The sequence below is a fragment of the Phacochoerus africanus genome, chromosome 13 (assembly GCF_016906955.1).
Source record: "Phacochoerus africanus isolate WHEZ1 chromosome 13, ROS_Pafr_v1, whole genome shotgun sequence".
Lineage (NCBI taxonomy): Eukaryota > Metazoa > Chordata > Mammalia > Artiodactyla > Suidae > Phacochoerus > Phacochoerus africanus.
Genome location: NC_062556.1, coordinates 6,934,328 through 6,954,737, shown reverse-complemented (window position 1 = coordinate 6,954,737; position 20,410 = coordinate 6,934,328). Strand labels below are relative to the sequence as shown.

Below are 20,410 nucleotides of genomic sequence, written 5' to 3'. Positions count from 1 at the left end.
ATTGACACACTTATTCCTTAGCTTTGAATACCTTCTGTAAGATCACAGCCACGGCTCCTGTCACCCTCTCTGTCTCGAAGGAAAGTGCCCAAAGGAAACGTGCCCTCCCTCCGGACCCGTCTCGTGTCAATGTGTAGTTGCCTCAGCAATGGAACTGCCTCCAGTTCCAAGTCCCAAGGGCATGCATCCATCCCCCCGCAGGCTCACCACCCTTGTGTTCCATTCTCCCCCCAACCATTTTCTATTTGATTGAGTTTACATTCTTCCCGGCTCCTCACCGAGGCTGTGAACGCCCAGGGGGACAGGTTCGTCTTCGACTCTGTTTTCCTCGTGCCCAGCATGGTACTGGGGAGCAGCAGGGGCTTCCCAGATTGCTGACGTCCTGGCTTTCTACTTCATCACAAGGCGAAACAGAAAATTAACAACTCACTATCGCTTTAGAGGTTAAAAATTCAAGCCTTGCAATTAAGCCAAAGATAGATATGACTATCTATCACAATAAAAAATGAATAGCCCTCTGAATTGCCCTTGTAGAGAGGCCTCTGGGAGTAAAAAGACATACAGGTCAATAAGTTTGACCGCTGTTGGTGTTCCCAGTGTGCAGGGCTCAGGGCTGCAGGCAAGGTGGTATCCAGCCGCACCCTCAGCTCAGAGCTGCTGCAGGTGAATTGACCTGTAGTGTTGCCTGAACTGTCACCAGAAAAGCAAAGGCGAGATATGAAAGTTATCCTAAGGGGGAGGTCCAAGGACCATGGCGAAGAGGCTGCCACAGTCCTGCCCACGGAGGAGAGGAAGAGCCTTGTTAGCGAGTGTCTGTCACGTGCCAGACACTGCTTAGCTTTCCCTGCCTGAGCTCCTTCAATCCTCCAACACCACCAAGTAGGAAATATCCGTGATTCGCAGATGCTGTTACTTTGAGACGTGAGGTAGTCGTCTCAATATCACAGAGCTAGGAGGGGAGTGGAGGAGCCGGATTTGAACCCAGAGCTGTCTGACGGGGGGAGACGGCGGCTTCATCTATCCTCCTGCTGGGACCGGTGGATCCCAGGCGCTTCCCCATCTTCTAGCATCTTTCCTTGACTCTCTCACCTCTTCCAGGCAGTGCCTCTGCCCTGTTCCCTGGTGGCGCTCTCTTCTGATCAAGGCGGGCTGGCTGGACAAAGGCGGTAATTACTGACCGAGGACCAGCCCCCCTCTCTGGCAATCGATGTCCATTCAGACACGGGTCTCGAGGGGACCGTTTCAGACCCAGGATGGAGAGAGAACCAAGGGCAGGCAGGCCTGTAGGACCTTGCCAGATCATGTCAGGCTGGCAGCTGTCTCTCCTGGGCCGTGTGGAGGCATGGTGGGTTTTGTGTGGCTTTTGTCTGGGTTTAGTCCCAACCACAGTGGGAGACGAACGATGGGCTATTAGACACCCTTGCCTTGGGCTATGATGGAAAGACCACCAACATGCCTAAGAACAGACTCTATCTGTTGCTTAATTAGAAAGGAGGAGGCGTGAGTTCTGCTTTAAAGAAGAGCCTCTCAGAGTTCCCCTTGTGGCTCATGGAACCCGACTAGTATCCATGAGGATGCAGGTTCGATCCCTGGCCTCGCTTAGTGGGTTAAGGATCCGCTGTTGCTGCGAGTGGTAGTGTAGGTCGAAGATGCGGCTTGGATTCAGCATTGCTGTGGTTGTGGTGTAGGCAGGCAGCTGCAGCCCCCATTCAACCTCTAGCCTGGGAGCTTCCTACGTCGCAGGTGTAGCCATAAGAAAAAAAGACAGAGAGAGAAGAGTCTTTCTCGTGGTGCTGGCCTTCCTTTCCTGGGTCACCTGGGATTTGAGGTCGGTTGTGCTCTTGAGTATGTTCTTAGTGAACTTAGTTCACCGGCCGGAGACTTTCCCTTGAGGTTTCTTTGCCAATGGACCCGGCTTCTAGGGCTGAGTGGCTGGTAGGGCTTTGTGGGCTAAGGGAGGGCTCCCGGTAGGCCTCATCAAAACTGCACACCTTGTCACCAGAGGGGGCTTTGGGCATTTTGACACCGTCTGAAACCTGCCCTCTAGTCTTTCCAAGTCAAGGGGACATCGTCTCTCCACTCTTTGGAGCCCCCTTCACCCTTGAAAAAACGGATCAAATTTTCAACTCGACAATAAGTGCCGGGCAAATGCCTTCATGGGCGCAGAACCCCTGCCCCCGCAGGCTCAGTGATGGACAGTGGGGGACACAGATTCTAAAACCGAAAAACAGCAGGGCCCCTGTGCCCTGAGCACCCAGCCCTTCACGCTGTAATTTCTCGGACTCTTCACAGCCACGAGAAAGGCGTTATTATCCTTGTTTCGCAGATCAGGAAGCTGAGGATGAGAGAGACCGAGTTACAACATGGTGGGCAGAAGGGCCAAGATCCGAAAGCAGGCCTAGCTCCAGAGCTCCCACTCTTTCCGCAGCCTTTGAGCTCAGGAGGAGGTGTGAGCTGCGTGTGCTGACGGGGGAGCAGAGGCCGGCCCCGCCACGGCTTAGGAATCCCAGGCGGACCAGCCACTTGTCGGCGTCGCAGAGGACTTTATCGGTCCTTGTTCACACCTCTCTCTGTGTTGGGAGCCGTTGTCTCGTTCTTCCCTCAGCTGCTGGAGCACCCATCCACCAGCCCCGAGTCAGTAAACCCAGTCGGGTGTGTTTGAGGGTCTGATAGACGTGGACTTCACCTTCCTGGACCAGATGGCACTTGGGTTCATTCCACTCCAGTGAGATGGGAATTACAGACACCGAAAGGCAGAGACCAGCTCTGGGTCTCATGTTCTGTTTTTTTCCTGCTAAATGCAATGCCAGGTACCACCCAGTGTGGCTCCAGCCCTCTGCCACGAGTGGGGTTCTTCAGTGATCCAGGTAGTCCCACGCCCCAGAGCTGGCACTGGTCCCCTGGATTTGCTGGCATCTTAGCCCAGCCGTCACAAGGACAGCCAGTGCCTCTTCTAGCGAAAGGATTTGTGTGACTCGCTCTGAGTTTCCCCCAGGGCAGAAATTGTAGGTCCCTCGTGACATCTCATCATAGCTGTATTTCTCCTACTCATTTCAAGGGATGATTTTCTCTACAATTCCCTGGCGGAGAGATTCTCAAAAGAGCAAACAGGAGTGATTCTTAAAGAGGGGTCGGGGGTTGTTGAGCAGGGGACGTGCCAATTGTATTAGATCGCTGGCGCTGCCATAACAAAGGACCTCAGACGGGGGTGGGGGGGCATAAACAACAGACATTTATTTTCTCACACTTCTGGAGGCTGGAAGTCCAAGATCAAGGTGTTGGCAGATTTGGCCTGAGGCCTCTCTCCTTGGCTTCTTATAAGGGCACCAGTCATACTGGAGTAGGACCCAAACTAGTGGTCTCATTTAAAGGTCCTGCCTCCAAAAACAGCCACATGCAGAGATTCAGGGAGTTGGGCCTTTGGTACATGAATTTGGGGGTGACGTGATTCAGTGCAGAACGTGGTGGTCTTGCTCCTCCCCCCTCGATGCAGAGGAGCCCCCTCTCAGGACGGGCCAGTCGTCTGGGTTTGCTGACATCCTCGGCTCCCCAAGAGAAGAGAGAATCACGTGTCCATATCGGGGTGACCCAGGCCTCCTTGGGGGATTCTCTGCAGGGCCTCCCACAACAAGGTGCAAAGATCTTCAGTCTCCTGGTTTTCTGATTTTACCAAGGAGAAAACGGACCAGCAAAGTGGCCTGGCTTGTCAGTGTCGCACAGTGAGTCAAGAGAACTAGGGCGGCAGAGTCTGGCCTCTGGTCCCATCAGGAGGACAGCAGCCCTGTTCACTCCGTGTCCTCTAGGGGGTGCTTGTGAGAAGAGCCTGCAAAGCTCTCCACAAAAAAAAAAAGGACCAGGCTCTTGAAGAGAAGCATTTTTCTAAAACAGAGAGCTTTGGGGAAACTGAATCTCCAAGTGACAGAGTGTGGGGTGGTGAAAAGAGCTTGCACTGGGGTCAGAACAGCTGGATTTTGTCTTGGCCTTACCACGAATCGTTGGTTGGGACAGCCCTAGGAATGTCACTTTAAAATTCTGAGAACTCAGTTTATCTATAAGACGAAGCCGTTGAGCTCAGAGGGTGGTTCCCAGACTTGTTGGATGCGGGCACAGGTTGTCAGCTTCTGCATGGTGGCTCTTGATCAGACACCTGGAGCATAGACTGGACGGAGTGGCAGCTGGGCAGGTTGAGGGCGCGATGGAGACAAGGCCGCGCATCAGCTCACTCCAAACGCCTTCCCGAAGCCCGGCCTTCCCCCGGGACCCACAGGGTCCCAGACAGATTGAGAATCCGACACGTCTCAACCCATCACCGCGTTTCTTAGCAGGAGAGGGCTCTCTCACCTCGCTTCTAAGCTGTGCTGTTTGGAGGAGAAGCGAGCATTCATCAAACGAGCGGTGGACTTGCTGAGGGAAAAGCGCCTTCAGGATTCACCTGCCGAGGAAACCTGCAGACAGCGAGCCTTCTGTGACTGTGCCCCTTGGTTTATGACGACACGTCCCCCACATCCACGACCAGACCCTCCTCACATCCTGCCTTGCTCCCTCCTGAGGAGTTCAATCCTAGACGGGCCTGGAAAGATAGGTTCTCACGTCCCCAAGCATCCCAGGGAGACGTCTTTAAATGAAGCAAGCATGGAATTGCCCATCGCGGCTCAGCAGAATTGAATCTGACCGGTATCCTGGCCTCGCTCAGTGGGTTGAGGATCTGGCATTGCTGTGAACTGTGGTGTAGGTCGAAGATGTGGCTCGGATCCCACATTGCCGTGGCTGTGGTGTAGTCTGGCAGCTGTACCTCTAATTCAACCCCTAGCCTGGGAACCTCCATATTCTGAGGGTGTGGCCCTAAAAAAAAAGAAAAAAGACAATAAAATTAATGAAGCATAGGAGAACCGAACAATTAAAATAAAAACCTAAGCAACCTAAAAAAGCATTAAACTCCAATAGAGACTCATTTCCGATATGGTGGACGAACTAGTATCATATCAACCACCTCCTTGAAAACAACTAGAAAAACCAGAAAAAGCATTTTTTACAAACTCTGTTGATGGATCAGCAAGCTCCTGCCCCGTCCTCCCCCAGCACCAATGCTGGTTTCACAGAAGCCGTCCCAGCCTTTTATTCCAGGGGTGCGTTTGTTCCCTCCTTTTTTTCCTTTAATGACATTTACTGTAGGTTGCCTGCAACTTTGAATATTTAGGCATAATTATTTTTTCTTTATCTGGATGTTATTCTTTCTAAAAGCAGAACCATAGTTTCTCTTGATTTTCTACCCGTGCCACCAGCCTGAAGCCTGGGCCTCCCCTTGGACCCTCCAGGCTTCCTCAGCCCCCACTTATAACCAAGCCCCACCTTACCGGTGTTTCTTCAGCTACTACCTTTCCCCAGCACCACCCCCTCTTCATTCAGGTGGCCAGCACATGCCACTCCAGGCACCTCTGACAGGTACCCGCCCGGCGGGAGAGATGCCCATCCAGCTTTCATCAGGCCAGATACTCAGCTCCCGCTAACTCTGCTCCGATGCCCATCCAGCCCTGGTCCCTCCCAAAGATAATGGCTGCGCACGAGGCCTGGAACTGTGCCCTGGGGTCTCGGGGGCCCGGAGGCAGCTCTGACCGCTCTTCTGAGATCAGCAACCTGCGTTCCCCAACCGCCCCAGGTAGTGGGGTCAGAGGGCACCGCTCCTGTCTGTCCGAGCAAAGGTCAGCGGGGTCGAAGGCACAGGGAGGCTCTAACCCTGGCGGAGCAGGCAGGAGCCAGCAGGGTGGGGCCAGCCCCACGCAGGCTCGGAGCATCCTCCAGACCATCCTCTGGGTGCTGGGGGCCCAGAGCCTCTGCGTGGAGAAGCCCCTAACCCAGCCTCCGACTGTGAAACCCAGCGTGACCTTCAGCTTTCACTTTGATCTCGCACCACGGAGCCCCGCATGGCCCGGCTGCCCGTGGTCATCAGCCTCTTCCATCCTGACGCCGAGACCCTCTGTCCCGCCCTGCCTGCTGCAGTGCCCGCTGCGGGTTGTCATGACGATTCTCCCCGAGGAGCTGCTTCTGGAGAGGGAGCAGAGAAGAAACAGGAAAGCGCTCGTGGAAGCCAGGCCTGGCGGGTCTCAGGGTGGCCTCGGCGTGAGTATGTGTCGCAGGTGTCTCTCATGAGAAACCCGGATGTCTGTCCCTCCCAGCCTGGAACTGGGACCTCGGCTGTTCCCTTGTAGCAAGTCAGACATGGCTAATTACCGTCTTCATGATGAGAGTAATTGAATGTGAGCCTCAAAGTCAGGTTCCCTCTGGCACGATCCTTTCGAGAGATGGTGGAGTTGTTCAGGCCAAACAGGCCACAGCTCACTTTCGGGGGGTGGTCAGAGTTATCCCGACAACAAGCCCGTTGCCTGTGCCTCTTGTCAGTGGCCATCTGGCCTCAGTCTCAACCATGTGTCCAGAATGTGCCACTAATCCTTGCAAACAATTTATGTAAAAGGAGGAGTCAACAGCCCAGGAGTTCCCATTGTGGCTCAGCAGGTTAAGAACCCAGTGTTGTATCTGTGAGGATGCGGGTTTGATCCCTGGCCCTGCTCAGTGGGTTAAGAGTCCGGCAGTGCCACAAGCTGTGGCACAGGTCACAGATGCGTCTTGGATCTGGTGTTTTTGTGGCTGTGGCATACGTTGGCAGCTGCAGCTCTGATTCGACTAGGATTCAGGACCAAGAATCTAGGCCAGGGTATCTCAGCCTTGGCACTCTGGACATTTGGGGCCAGGTATTGAATTCTTCCCCATGGGGGGCGGGGGGTGTCCTGTTGAATCAGAGGAAACTTCCATTTGCCACAGGTGCTGCGGTAAAAAGAAAAAAAGCCAACAGTCCATCTCAAAGATTACTCATTGAGTCCCCTAGCAAACAGTGAGGGGCTCAGGGGGAAGTGGCCCTCAGACATACCTCAAAGTGTCCCATGGGAGAACCAGGCCCTGTGGCTTTATTTAGACCAATCAAGGTGAAAAATCACAAACTGAGTAAAGTTTATATTTTTCCCTGTTTTTTTTTCTTGCCATTAAACAAGTTCATTGCGGTAAAGCTGAAAAAACACAGAAAAGTCAAAATCACCCACAATCCTAACACCTGGATTTAATACCAAAACTGAGAAAGGAAGCATCTGCCTTGCAACTGCTTCGTCCTTGTCCCCCTGGACTTGGCAGGGGCTGTGATCAGGGAGGGAGGGGTCCAGGGGAGGCCCAAGGGCCAGCCTGGGCACAGCCGGGTGGCATCGGTGTGGCCGCTGGTCTCCCCAGGGCAGGCTCCAGGCTCTCCCCTCATCATCCTTGTCACGGGCCAGGGAACTCACCTGCTGCGTTACCAGGACCCTGGGCTGCTCGCTCGTTGGCACCCCTTCCTGTCACCCCTTCCCCGTCGGCAGCAGAGACGCAGGATCTCAGCTGTCCCAGAGATACCAGGCCCTGCTCGTGTGAGGTTTTCTTGCTAAGCACTGCCAGGCAGCCTGCCAACATGCCGGAAAGTGAAAATAGCCAAGGTCACAGATGCTCATAATGTTTTCAGAGGCCTGACCCTTCGTGCAGCAGTGTGTGTCAAGCGTATACCCTGCGCCTGACACTGTCGTGGGCACTTGGGACACATCTGGGGAATAAGCAAAGGTCCTGGCCCCACAGCAGCTTGTGGGGGTGGGGGCGGGGCAGGTGGAGGGACAGCCGGTAACAGGTGAACGTGAATAATGGGTTAGAAGCCTCAGCGCTGTGGGACCAAGACAGCGAAGAGCAGAATGAGGGAGGCTGCAGGGGGTGGGGGGGGGGCGGGTGGACTGTCCACAGATGGATGGGATCAGCCTCCTGCGGGCAAGGAGGTACCAGTCCCCGTTCACCTGCCTCTAAGGGGACATGGGAGTTTCAAGGCCAACGCCCAGGGAAGTCCCGGCATAAGAGGCAGGGACCCTAAGAGCGGGCTGGCAGATGTGGGGGGAGATGGCTCCAGGAAACAGCCAGGCCGGTGGTTCTCAGCAAGGACTGATTTCATCCTCAGGGAACATCTGGCAAAATCTGGAGACGGTTTTGGTGGCCAAAGCTGGGGGTGGCGGGTGCTACGGCAGCTCATGGGCAGAGGGCAGGGATGCTGGGAAATGTTCCACAAGGCATAGGACACCCCGTACTCCCTGGAAAGAATTCAGTGCCTGGCCCCAAATGTCCAGAGGGCCAAGGCCGAGATACCGTGGCCTAGATTCTTGGTCCTGAATCCCTTCTGAAATGGCATTTGCCTTCTGCCTCCATTCCTGTTCCCCAATATAGTTCCTTTTCTGTTCCCTAATATAGTATATTCCTCTAATCACACCTGAAGACACAGGCCTCGCCCCCTCTTCCTCCAGAATCTGAAATGCTGGCCCCGCCGGGTCTCCCTGACTAGACGCTGTCCCCTTTCTCTGTGCCTCTGCCCGGCCACTGTCAATCCATCCTCCCCAGGAGGACCGTGCAGGTCACCTCCGTGTCCATCTCCCCAGGAGCAGGCAGCTCGGTGGTGGCCTCAGGCAGGAGCTGGGTCCTCCTGCTCCTTGACGGCACAGCCCCGTCCAGCCTCCAGGGGGCACTGCAGCGCAGGCTCCCCCTGCAGCACAGGGAGGCTCAGGGAAGCTGGCCGGCTCCTCTGGACCCAGGTCCTGCTGTCTCCAGACAACTTCTGTGGCCCCGTTTCGCCACCCTTTCTGTGTCCCTAGGGCTGGGTACAGCCCAGCACATAGCAGATGCTCAGTAAATATGGGTTGACTGATGGAAGGAACGAATGAATGAGTGATATAGGTTCCAGTCAAGCTGTCCCCTGCTCTGGGCCCAAGGTCAAGGGCCAACCAAGATGGGCAGGAACATAGCTCCTCACTCGGGGCTGGCGGCTGAGGGACTGTTGGGTTCTAGAACTCGTATTTCCTGCGAATCCCCTCATACATGAAACATCAGACTGCTGTCTGGCTCCCCGCCCCCTTGCCTCTTTCCACTGCCAGGCTGGAAACTGCCACCGGTGACAAATGCTGGACGGCACGGCTGACAGGCTGGTTCCGTGTGAAGGTGGCACTGGCACCTCTGAGTGCCAGGCTCTTGCTTCCCGTGTATTTGGGGCTGAGCGTTTGGAGAGGATCCACCACTTAGCAGAGCAGAGCTGCAGAAGTGACAGGCAGCGTCCCCGTGCCAGGCGAGCCTTCCTGCCCGGAACGTATGGTGCGTGTCCAAGGGCTCTCGAGGCGCCCGGAGCCGTGCCAATTTGCAATAATTAAGCAGTAAGACCCAAGTGAATGGGTTTGCTGTTGCCGCGTGACAGCCAGATGCCTGGGGTGGGAACCGAGGCCCAGCACACAGCTCTCTGCATTGCGCTGAACACCGTCTTGTTGAAACCCTGGAACAGTTGGCCTTGGGTAGATGGAAAAATATTGATGCTGCCATGAGGCGAAGGCCGCAGGTCAGTCCTGGGCTCCTGTATACCCCCTCCCCCACCCCGACAGTGTCGCGGGAAGACGGGACCTGGCCTGGCCTCTGGCCTCTGCCCTCTGTTATCCAGACAGACAGCCTGCTGTGCAGAGCCTGGACCGTCTGCACGGGGCGGCCTGGATCGAGTGTAGACCCTGTCCCGGGCTTGCCCTGTGCCCTGGGAGGGCCCGTGAGTGCCCAGCCTGGGTACTTCCTAGGCATCATCCGTTTCAAGTTTCCTAACAGCTCTGTGAATTGGGCTCTTAGTGTCCTCATTTTCCAGTTGAGAAAACACACAGGTTGTCACAGGAGGGCGTGGAGCCCAGGTCTGCTGGGCACTGAAGCCCATGCCCTCAGCTATCACCACCTACCCTTTCACACAGTGGCACGAGGTCACTGTCCCGGGGTCTATATGACTCCCCCACAGCTGCTGTAACAAAGAGCCACGAGGTGGGTGGCTTAAAACAACAGAAAGGTGTTCTCTTCCATTCTGGGAACTAGAAGTCCAAGATCAAGGTGTCAGCGGAGCTGTGGTCTCTCAAGGGCTCTGGACAGAAGCTGTCCCGTGCCTTTGCCCTAGCTTCTGGGGTTGTGGCAATCTTTGGTGAACCCTGGCTTGAGGCTGTGTCGCTCCAGCCCTCCGTCTTCACAAGGCCGTCCCCTTCTAAGGACACGAGTCCTATCAGATTCCTCCTGTGACCATTCTGTAATTTAACTAATTCCTTTCCTAACGATCCTATTTCCAAATAAGATCACCTTCAGGAGACCTGGGAATTAGGACTTGAACTTATTTATCTGAGGGAGACAGAATTCTCTCCTTAACAGGCCTTACAATTCTTCTTAATCAACACTGAACATCAAACAAGGGAGACGTAACTTGGACTTATAGCTGGGTGGGCATCCCTAAGGACAGGCGTATGAGTAGCCCACTCAGGGTGGCCGCTTCTTAAAGGAGCTGAAGCCGATTCTCCCCAGGCTTTACGTGCTCTGGTGCCAGCCCTCCCTCTGGGCCCGGGGACCTGCAGAGGCGCTCTGCCCTCCCAGTTCTGCAAAATCTTCTGAGGTTCAATTTGAGATATTCGCCATTAATTCTCCTCTCCACCAAGAAAGAGGAAGGAAGGAGGGAGGGCGGAGGGACAGGGAGAGAAAGCAAGCAAGCAGGCCGGTCACTTCGGTGACCAGGATGGCTTTCAAACCCCAGGGGCTGATGTTGTCAGAATATCAGTGTGAAGAAAAGCACGTGGGGACTTGCCAGGAGTGGAAGCAGGGCTGAGACAGGGTGACTTAGGGTGGTGACATGAATTTATCTTATTAAGGAGTAATGAACAGTTTCACTTGGCAGTTAGTCACCAAAGCAGGTTTTGTTTTTTTTTTAATTATTATTTTTTGGCTGCACCCATGGCATGTGGATTGAACCCATGCCACCAGGGAACACCATGATGGTGTAGGTGTCAAATCACCGAGGAGGGGGCTGGGAAAGACCCAAGCCCATTCTGCACCCAGAGAGATGAAAAGGACCCCTTGGGGTGGGACCCAGCCATCTAGACCTACCTAAAGCCACCTAGCTGATTCCAGCAGGTTGAGAACCACCTCCCATGGGGCTGTAAGGTCCCACCCATCGCCTGTGGCTGTCACCCTCGCCTGACAGCCACGTCACATCACCTCTGCTGAGCTTTCTAGGTACTCTCTGCTCATCTCGGGTCAGCCAAGACAGCCCTTATGGGTGTGCCTCATTTCTCAGCCCTATTTCCTCTGGCATTGGGCGGAAAGAGGGGATTTTGAGAAAGTCATTTTGATGAGGCCATTTTGGGCAGCTATTCTGTAACAGAAAGACCCATAAATGTAAAAACAGAGTTTCATTACCAAGAAATCAGCACAGCAGACCCTCCCGACCTTCCGCCCATCTGTGAGCCTCAAGTACCCCACTTCCCAGAAGGTGGGGGGACTGGCATGGCGTGAGACACGGGGGCTGAGGTGTGGGTACAGAACATCTCTTTCATTTGTTCCCTGGTAATAAAAAGAGTTGAAAGCTTGATTGCTGTCCATATCAACATGTTCTTGGGTGAAACCAAGAGTAAAGCAAGGATGTTGGAATGTCCCTGGTAACAAAATGACTGTGTCACATCATCACAAGCCAGCCCTCCAGGGGGAGGTGGTGCCAGCAACACGGGAAACCACGTGGTCTTTGCTGATCGGGGAGGCTTTTGAGAGCTGAGTCTGTGCCATGGACCTATAGCCAACGGAGCACAGCCAGCAGGTTGGCAGGAGGCTTTGCAAATGAGCCGGACGAAGGTGGAGTTGCTCAGGAAGCACGGGAGGTCATGGTCAGCCCGTATTTGTTCTGAGCCTACGCCCAGATCAACATCTGGCCAAGGTCTCCCCATCACGATGCACGGATAAAGAATGTTTCGTAACTTTCCTTTATTCTCCTCAAGGTAAATGCATAGAATTAAATTTTTAAATTTTTATTTTATTGGAAGTTCCCAGGGCAGGGATTGAACCTGTACCACAGCAGCCACCCAAGCCACTGCACTGACAGTGCTGGATCCTTAACCTGCTGAGCTACACGGGAACTCCAAATTCATAGAATTAAAAAAAAAAATCCATATATTTCTCTAAAGAAAAAACTAGGGAACAAGTAACTTATAACAAAATATTACACTTAAAAAATTGTAAATGCTCCGTCATGTCTCTCCTCTAAGACCTAAAAAGGGACTCAGAAGCTGGCGGCGCTGCGTAAATCACTCTGAACATGACACCAGACGCAGACCAACGTTTTCCAATGGCAAGTGAAATACTATGAATGGAGCTGGCGTGGCTGACATGTGACTTCTGAAATTGGGAACAACTCTTGGTAGAGTTCTGGAAAAAAAAAAAAAAGAACTTGGTAGTTTGCATGCTTGAAAATTTCAATGTATATTTAAGTAGTTCCCCCCAAAAAGTACCACCTGTGGTTTTTTGGTAACTTATGTAAAACGGAGTTCATTTCTGAGCTTAGATTTATAAACATCAGTATGCCAAGGGACTTGAGAAGACCCTTCCTGGTGTGCACCTGTCCTTCACGTTTCAGGATGTCCAGTGTCACTGGCCTCTCAATACCACGCACATCCCCCCGACCCCCCCACCGCCTTCATTATGACAACTAAAATTGCCTGCCCCCGCCCAGATGGTAGCGTCCCCACTGGGAACCAGTTCACCAGCACAGCAGCTCCCTGGCTCCCCGTGGGGGCGGCTGGTGCTTGCCTGCTGTTGGGCCCCTTGCCTCCCTTCCATGGCCTCACCCCTGAGGCTGCCCCCCCGGCCTCCAGGGCAGGGGAGAAGGCCCCTTTATCTCAAGTGAGGACTGATTTTTACTTGGTGACCAGAAGACGGCAAGCCTGTCCTGGAAGATCTGGGACCAGTGCCTCGAGGCAGGCTCAGACCATCTGCGAGGGGCGCCACCAGACGTCACATCCTGTCATCTGCTACACATCTCCCCCAACTCATTAATAAGTGTTAGTCCTAGTGATCTTACGCTTGGCAGTTTCAGGCATTTTCTAATTTCTCCCAGATGGACTAAATTGTGGACAGGGAATTTTAGTATGCATAAGAACTAAACAGTGGGAATTCCTGCAGCGGCGCAGTGGGTTAAGAATCCAACTGCCGCGGCTCAGGTCACTACAGAGGAGCGGGTTTGATCCCCAGCCCCGCACGGGGGGTTAAAAGGATCGGGCCTTGCCATAGCTGTGGCAGAGGCGCCACCGCGGAGGGCGCACGACGCCGGGCTCTGCTATGCCCAGGGCCCTCCGCTGCGTGGGCAGCTGTGCAACCCGCGCCTCCCTGCCGGTGATGCGCTTAAAAGCGGCGAGGGGTTCCCAGGCTACTCTCCGCCGTAAGAACGCGTCTATCAGAGGGTCTGCTGGCCCGGGAGGCTCCAACATCCTTTTCCTTTTCCCTCCGCGTGTACAGACCTGGGGCCGCAGAGCCTCGCCATCCTGGGGTGGGGTGGGGATGCAGTTCATGACTCCCGGGGACTCAGGCTTGGCAGCTGCCTCTGTTTCCATTCTTGGGAGGAACAAGACACCCCACATGGAAACGGCCCAGTATTTTAGGAATGGAGGGCCTGAAAAATCTTGACATCTGAGGTTCTCTGGGCACTTACAGGAATCCTGAAGCTGAACTCCAGGGCAAGGTTTCAAAGGAAGCTGCGAAAGAGGCTGCTGGATGGGCGGAGTGGGGCGCAGCTCTGCAGGCAGCCTGGCTTGGGGGCACTTGGCGGCTCCGAAGTCAGGGGTGGTGGGGCTGGAGGTGCCCTCTGGAAGGGGCTTGGGTGGGGGGGTCCTCTGGACGTGTCAGGAGACCACTGACCACGTCGCATGACCATGGCCGAACCATCTCAAGATTAACCTGCCTTTGGGCGGAAGAAGAAACTTGTGGGTCCCCCGCGGAAGCGCTCACAGAGGCCTGTTTGTGTAGCTGGAAAAAGGAGCTGTGCTTACAGAGCGGGTCTGCTGTGACATCGTCTCCCCCCACCCCGACCCCTGGAGCCCCCAGAGCCCGAGACATACAGAGACATCACCCAGCCCCTGCGGAGTCGTCCCCTGAAAGGCTATCCATTAGCTTCTGCGTGCATGCGACAGTGGCACCTGGCGAGGACAGGTCTTTCTTCCCCTTGGCACTGTCTTTTTTGGGGTTAAAACGTCCGGGAGCTGCTTTCAGGTTGCCTGGGATACCAAATGGCTTAACAACCCTGACGAGTATAAAACGGTGATAAAAGGAACACGGGCCCCGGATTCGCCCTCGGAGCCGGGCAGGCAGAAGCGTTCATCACGCACAGAGCCCGCCCCCGCGCTGGGAGGGAGCCGGTGGCCTGAGCGCCGTCGGCCGCTAACGAGGACACGGGATGCCCCGCCTACCGGTCCTGGTAATTTCACGTCCCTCCAAGACCGGGAGAGGTTCCCAGGCAGAGCCTGGCGGCGCCCTCGCTCCGCACACCCGTCCTTGTCCTCATCTCCACGCCTGATTTCACGCAGACTAAAGGGAGCGAGAATCTCAGTTCCAGCAGCAGGAAGCCAGCCACCTTCCTGCCGCGTTCGCGGCTTCCTCCTGTGGCCCCGAGGATGTTTAGCGAGGTGGTCTGTGGCTTCGCTTTCCGTTCGCATCACTCCATGAGCCTCTCATTAATTACAGAATGGAAAAGCCGCCTCTTCCGTGGGAAGATGTGGCCGTGGTCACTCCTTGTTATCAAAGTCAGCCTTACTAATGACAGGGTTGGGTCATTGTCTTCCTCCTGGGCTGTGGCTCAGGGCAGAGACACAGAGCGATGGCGCATGTGGCAGGATGTCAGCGGGGGGAGCCAGGGGAAACACGTATTTATTGTTCTCTTCTTTCAAGTCGTCTGTAGGTTTAAAAGCCTTTCCAAATAAAAGTGTGTTGAGTATGTGGTGGAAGCGGGGGCCGGGTTGGAGCCTTGGGATAGGATGAGATTTGGGGCTGGGTCGGCCTTGACTCTTTCTGACCTTTGTCCCCAGCCCAGGGCTCAACCTTGGCTGCTTAAAGCTTGATACGCTAAGAAAGGCCTGTGAGAAGGGCAGCTTTACAGCAGGAGAGCTCTTGGGGCCAAAGGACCCGGGGCCGAGGAAGAGACAGCTGGGGCCCACGACCTGGCGTGGATGCTCATCAGATTCGTTTCCGCTGAGCTACAACGGGAACTCCAAGAGGTGACTTTTAGAAAGCTCTTCAGCCGCCGCAGGATGGTGGTGGGGTCCCCAGAACAACCAACCCCCAGACGAGAGGGCTGGAACCTTCACCCCCCCCCCCGACCCCAGGCCTCCCTGGGGCAGAGCAGCTGGAGGTGAATCCATCACTGAAGACCAGTGGCTTCATCACTTGTGCCCACCCAATATGATAGCGCCTCTGTAAAACCCCCAAAGGATGGCGTTCTGAGAGCTTCCGAGTCGAGGGGCCAGAACGTATCCACGATACGCTGGGCCCCAAACTTCACCGGGCGTGAAGCTTCTCTGTCTGAAACCTCAGCCGTGTATCTCTTCATCTGTCTGGTGACTCTTATCCTTCCCAAGAAGCCAGCGATCTAGTGCATCAACTCGTCTCCTGAGTTCCGTGAGCCCCCCTCAAAGTTGGAATGGACGCAGCGTGGGGGTGGGAGCCTCTGATTTACAGTCAGGTGGTCTGATCCGTGCCTTCGGCTGGCGTCTGAGGTGGGGCATCTTGCGGGGCTGAGCCCTTAACTCATGGATCTGACGCTGCCTCCGGGTAGTTTCAGAACTGGGGTGAATTGTCGGACACTCAGCTGGCGTCAGAGGACCGCTTGGTATTGGGGGCGGGGAGCCACACTCCAGAGCCGGTGTCAGGACCTCACCTCCACAGCCCTGGCGGGTTGCCACCTCCAGGTGCCCAGTTCCTGCAGCCCACAGAGCTCACCCGACGTCCTTCCGGACTCGGCAGTGACCTTGCACCCCTTTCAGGGCTCCCACAGGAACCCAGCGTGGTTCTAGTCTCTCCCGTCCTGCACCGTGTTCAAAGAATTCATGGCTACATCCCCTTTCCCCGCTGGCCCCCGGAAGCAGGGCAACATCTTACTCACTGTCCAGCTCCATGGCCCTCACTGAGCTTGACTTTGCAAATATTTGATTGTTCACTACGTTGGGTGGGGGGGGTATGCAAAATTCAATCCTTTGGCTTTGAGGGGCCCGGGACTGCCCAGCCCAGGTGCTGGGCAGCCAGTGTGGCCTCCTTGTTTGTCTGGGTCAAAACAGGGAAAATGGATTTCTGTGGGTGCTGGTGTGGGGGTGGGGTTGCCTCCACTGAGAGGGACAGACTGGGAACTTGAGCAAAGGCCTGGTTCTCCCGAGGCTGTGTTCTCAGGCTGCTGCAGAGGTCAGGGGTGCCCAGATCTGAGCGGGGGCCTGAGCACGTGGCTGCAGGCTAGAGAGCCTGTGTGCTAGAGCCGCAGACCCAGGTTCAAGTATAACCTCTCTCTCTCTTTTGCTCTTTTTGGGGCCGTACCCGGGGCATGTGGAGGTTCCCAGGCTAGAGGTCGAATTGGAGCTGCATCTGCGGCCTACACCACACCTCACGGCAACGCTGGATCCTTAACCCACTGAGTGAGGCCAGGGAGCGAACCCACATCCTCATGGATACTAGTTGGGTTTGTAACTGGCTGAGCCCCAACAGGAACTTCCACCTCTGTCTCTTCTTATTATCTGTGAGATGCTGGGCACATTACTCACTAAAATCTCTAAGCCTCAGTTACCCCACCTAAAAAATGAGGATAACAGTATTTAGCCACGTCTCAGGGTCATGGAAAGAGAAGATGAGAGGGGACGTGTGACGTGCTTGGTGCAGGGTGCTGTACAGGCTCAAGTTAGTGTCACCTGGCTCCATTGCCACTTCCCTAAGGGAGGGCCCCGGCAGAGCAGGCGGCACAGTGCAGCCAGCCTGTTCCAGGCTCACCGTCTCTCCAATCAGGTCAGTTCTTCCATCGCCCAGCCCATGGCTTTTTAAACACATTAACTACTTTTCAGTTAAGTTTCAGGCCTGTCCCCACCTGGGGGGTCTTTGCTGGTTGCTGGTCCCTTGGCCGGGAAGGACCTGCCCCAGACAGTAAATAGCTGATCCCTCTTGAGTGAGGTCGTGAACCATAAATGCAGGTGCAGCGCTACAGGCGCAAGGCCGAGCCGCACCACCCCACCCGGGCTGCCCCGGCCCCCGTGTTGTCCCTCGCCTGTCGGCACAGCATTTCTGGGTTTCTCCCCCTCATTCACTCCCACTCACTCATTACTGCCGCGCTTCTAGAACAGGAGTTCCTCAGAGGAAGGGCTTGGCTAGCGCGCTGCTGCTCCCAGCGTGGAATGGATGCTCAGTTCTGCCTCTGCGGGAACACGCTGTCCAGGGCCTTCTTCTCCAGGGAGCCAAACCGTGTCTCAGGGATGGCGGGTGTCTTCGTCCAGGAGCCACTTTCAGGCTTGAGGACCCTGCGGATGAGACCACTGTTTCTGCTTGGCCGGGCGCGCATTCGTTTTCACTGAACCGTGGCTTCCCAGCTGAAGCGGTCAAGCCTAGCGGTTCAGACCACGGCAGGAAGACAGTTAAATCCCGGTTTAAATGCAGCTTCTGCAACGTGCCAGCCGTGCACATCTTGGGAAGGTACTTAACCTCGTAAAGCCTTCGTTTCTTAGGCTGTAAAGTGGGGAATTTACCGAGTTGTGGCGATTCAATAAAATGATACCAATAAAGCACAAAGCACAGGAGGTGGCACCTAGAAATGCTGCCGAAACTCTTCCTATTTCAGTAAGATCTGAAGGGGAGGGGGGAGGCAGTGACTGGTTTCCTGGGGCAGTCACTGAAGTATCTGTGATCACTATTTTAAAATAGCCTTGCCGTGTGACCTTTGACCCTTAGCCCTCTCTGCTGCTGCTGAGGTTCCCCAGGGGAAGCTGAGGTGCTGCAGAAGCCGTACCCCCGGGGTCATTTGCTGCGGCTTCTGCAAGATAAACAGAAACCACAATCCAGTCTGCTGCTCTTTACAGAAGCTAGTTTTAGAGTCCTGGCTTCATAATAACCCTGGTACCACTTCCTCTTTTGTCCCCACTCTTCCTTTGGTGGTTTATTTACAAAAGGACAAGTCAACCTAAGACACTATATAAGTCATCCACCAGAGATGGAATCGGGTGGTGAGATCTGAAGCTGAGAAAAGGTCTGAGTCCAGCTGCATCCCTTGCTGCTGAGGAAGTTAATGGGCCTCTTTGGTTTCCAGAAGTCCCAGTGGTCCTGGGACATTCAGGACACAGACGCCCCCCCCCCCCCACCAACCAGAGAGACCCCTCTGGCTGGGCTGTGGCCTGGACTGGGGACAGTCACACATACCATGCCCATCAGCTTCAGGAGTGGATGGCAAACACCGCCGAGTGGAAAGAAACTACAGGACAGAAGGACAGAGGAGGGAAGGGTACCCAGGAAGCCCCACCTACTGCTCTATTAAAAAGGCTCTGGTGGCAGCGAGGACTTGAGGGGGACAGTCAGGGAAAAGCAGAAATCCAGGGGAAGGGATGGGAGGGGAGACTGGTGGAGGTGGGGCTGGGAGGAGAGGTCACAGGGGTCCTGCCCTAGCCTGGCTCACCCAAGGAGGGGCAGGGGACTCATTCCCCCCCCCCCCGACACACACACACACAAGGCTCTCTGATCAGCCTCTGGGCAACTCTTGCTCGTCCTTGGACCTCGGACCCCCTCCCAAACACCGATCTCCCTCCGCTCAGGGCGGGTCTGGACCCTCCTTGCGGTCCTCACACCGAGCCCCACCTCCAAACCTCAGTCTGCACTGAGCTTGATTCAGCCAGAGCCGGATGATGAAGGTGCGTGTGAGCTGATGACCTTGACAAGCCGTTTGTTTCTTCACCAGCCTTTTCTTGCCTTTTCAACAGAGGCAAAGGCTAAGAGATGTGTTTGCAGTTGGTGGTGGTACGATCTCTGCTTAGCCAAGCTCTTTCAAACCTGCTTCCTCCGGAAAACAGCAGCTCCAGGTGCCGAGCTCTCTGCCTTAAACGAGGAGAAGCCGCCCTCTGCTGGTCACACTTGGTAATGCCACACACTGCCTTGGAGAAACAGGAGCTGCCTCCCCTGACTCCCCCAGAGAAAGTGGGCAATCCTTGAAATGTTAAAAGCTGCGGTTTTCCCTCTCCCCTTTTCTCCTTTATTCATTTTCTTCCCTAGTGCCGTTCCTCTCCCATGCCTGCCAAAATTCCAACTGTGGACGCTGAATGTCTCTTGAAAGTTTACCCTATGTGTTGGATAAAATTTCATCTCAGAAGACAAGAAAAAGGTTAACAATTATAGGAGAGGAAACAGAAAATAATTACCAAACTCTCAGAACTCGGATGCAGCACCAGGGTTCCATAGGTTTAGAACTGATCATTTATTTCAATGTAACATAGAAGTAATTATCCCTGGAGGGGGCCCGTCTCCTCTTTAACACACAAGTGAATGAATTTATTAATCACTGATATTTAACAGGAAGGCGTGAGCATTGCTATTTGTGGCTGGATTTGGTTAAACTTGAGTCTTCCGGTAAAACTTGGCTTTTGGTCTGGGCCTGCGTGGCTGGCATGGCCTGACGGCTCCCATGCCTCTGACAACCTTGACTCATTTCTCGTGCCCAGGTCCAGAGCTCGGATCAAGGCTTTTAATGTCTGGTTTTATCCCGATCATGTTAAATAATATAAACTATAAAAGATACCCAGGGCTTCCCATTGTAGCTCAGCAGGTTAAGAACCCAGCTATATCCATGTGGATGCAGGTTCGATCCCTGGACTTGCCCAGCGGCTTGGGGATCCAGCGTTGCCACAAGCTGCAGTGTAGGTCACAGATGCAGCTTGGATCTGGCATTACTGTGGCTGTGGTGTAGGTCGGCAGCTGTAGCTCTGATTCAACCTCTAGCCTGGGAATTTCCATATGCCCACAGACTTCAAAAACAACAACAAAAACTCCTTAAAGATGGACAGGCTCCCTTAGGGCTCCCAGACTCAAGCACAGAAGGTGGTCTGTTTGTAAAAGAGACATGAATTTTTGGAGGGTTGGACTAATTTAGTCTTTAAAGTCCTTCTAAGCTGAGCAGCTATAATGAAAGGCAGCGAGAGATCGGGTTCCTTTTAATTTGCCGTGTGCCTTTGGCCAAATCATCACATCTCCAGGCCCTTCACTGTAATAGGAAGGGGTTGACGTGACTGATTTCCCAGTCCCTCCCAGCTCACAAGTCTCATGATGATGTGTAAGTGTCTAGAAAAAAAAAAAAAAAGAGTCAATGAAGAATCCTATTTTTCTCCCTGAGTTTTTTGATTAAAAAATTGGAGACCCCTGACTCATTAATGTTTAGAATAATCAATAAAACAATTCAGCAGTTATTTACATCCGTAGCCTTGAGGCTACTCAAATTATTTTTGAAAACAGACGATGAGGATTTTTAAAATGTGTCAGAGCC

At 54.3% G+C, this 20,410-nt stretch overlaps 1 protein-coding gene and 1 long non-coding RNA gene across 2 annotated transcripts; one reads left to right on the top strand and one right to left on the bottom strand.

The window, feature by feature from the left end:
* The first annotated feature begins 1,732 nt into the window (after nucleotides 1-1,732).
* Nucleotides 1,733-7,708, top strand: LOC125113500 (uncharacterized). Its single transcript, XM_047756249.1, has one exon. It carries the CDS (start codon nucleotides 5,518-5,520, stop codon nucleotides 6,145-6,147), a length of 630 nt encoding a protein of 209 aa, XP_047612205.1. The 5' UTR covers nucleotides 1,733-5,517; the 3' UTR covers nucleotides 6,148-7,708.
* A 4,316-nt stretch (nucleotides 7,709-12,024) lies between these two features.
* LOC125113511 (uncharacterized) lies at nucleotides 12,025-18,951 on the bottom strand. Its single transcript, XR_007131481.1, has 3 exons — nucleotides 18,736-18,951; nucleotides 17,212-17,411; nucleotides 12,025-12,300 (listed from the first exon to the last, which is right to left on the bottom strand). It is a non-coding gene; the product is annotated as an uncharacterized LOC125113511 (long non-coding RNA).
* Nucleotides 18,952-20,410: the final 1,459 nt, after the last annotated feature.

Bases quoted from the DNA above. Each gene is read 5' to 3' on its own strand.
- LOC125113500 (XM_047756249.1), top strand. From the start codon at position 5,518: ATGCCCATCCAGCCCTGGTCCCTCCCAAAGATAATGGCTGCGCACGAG.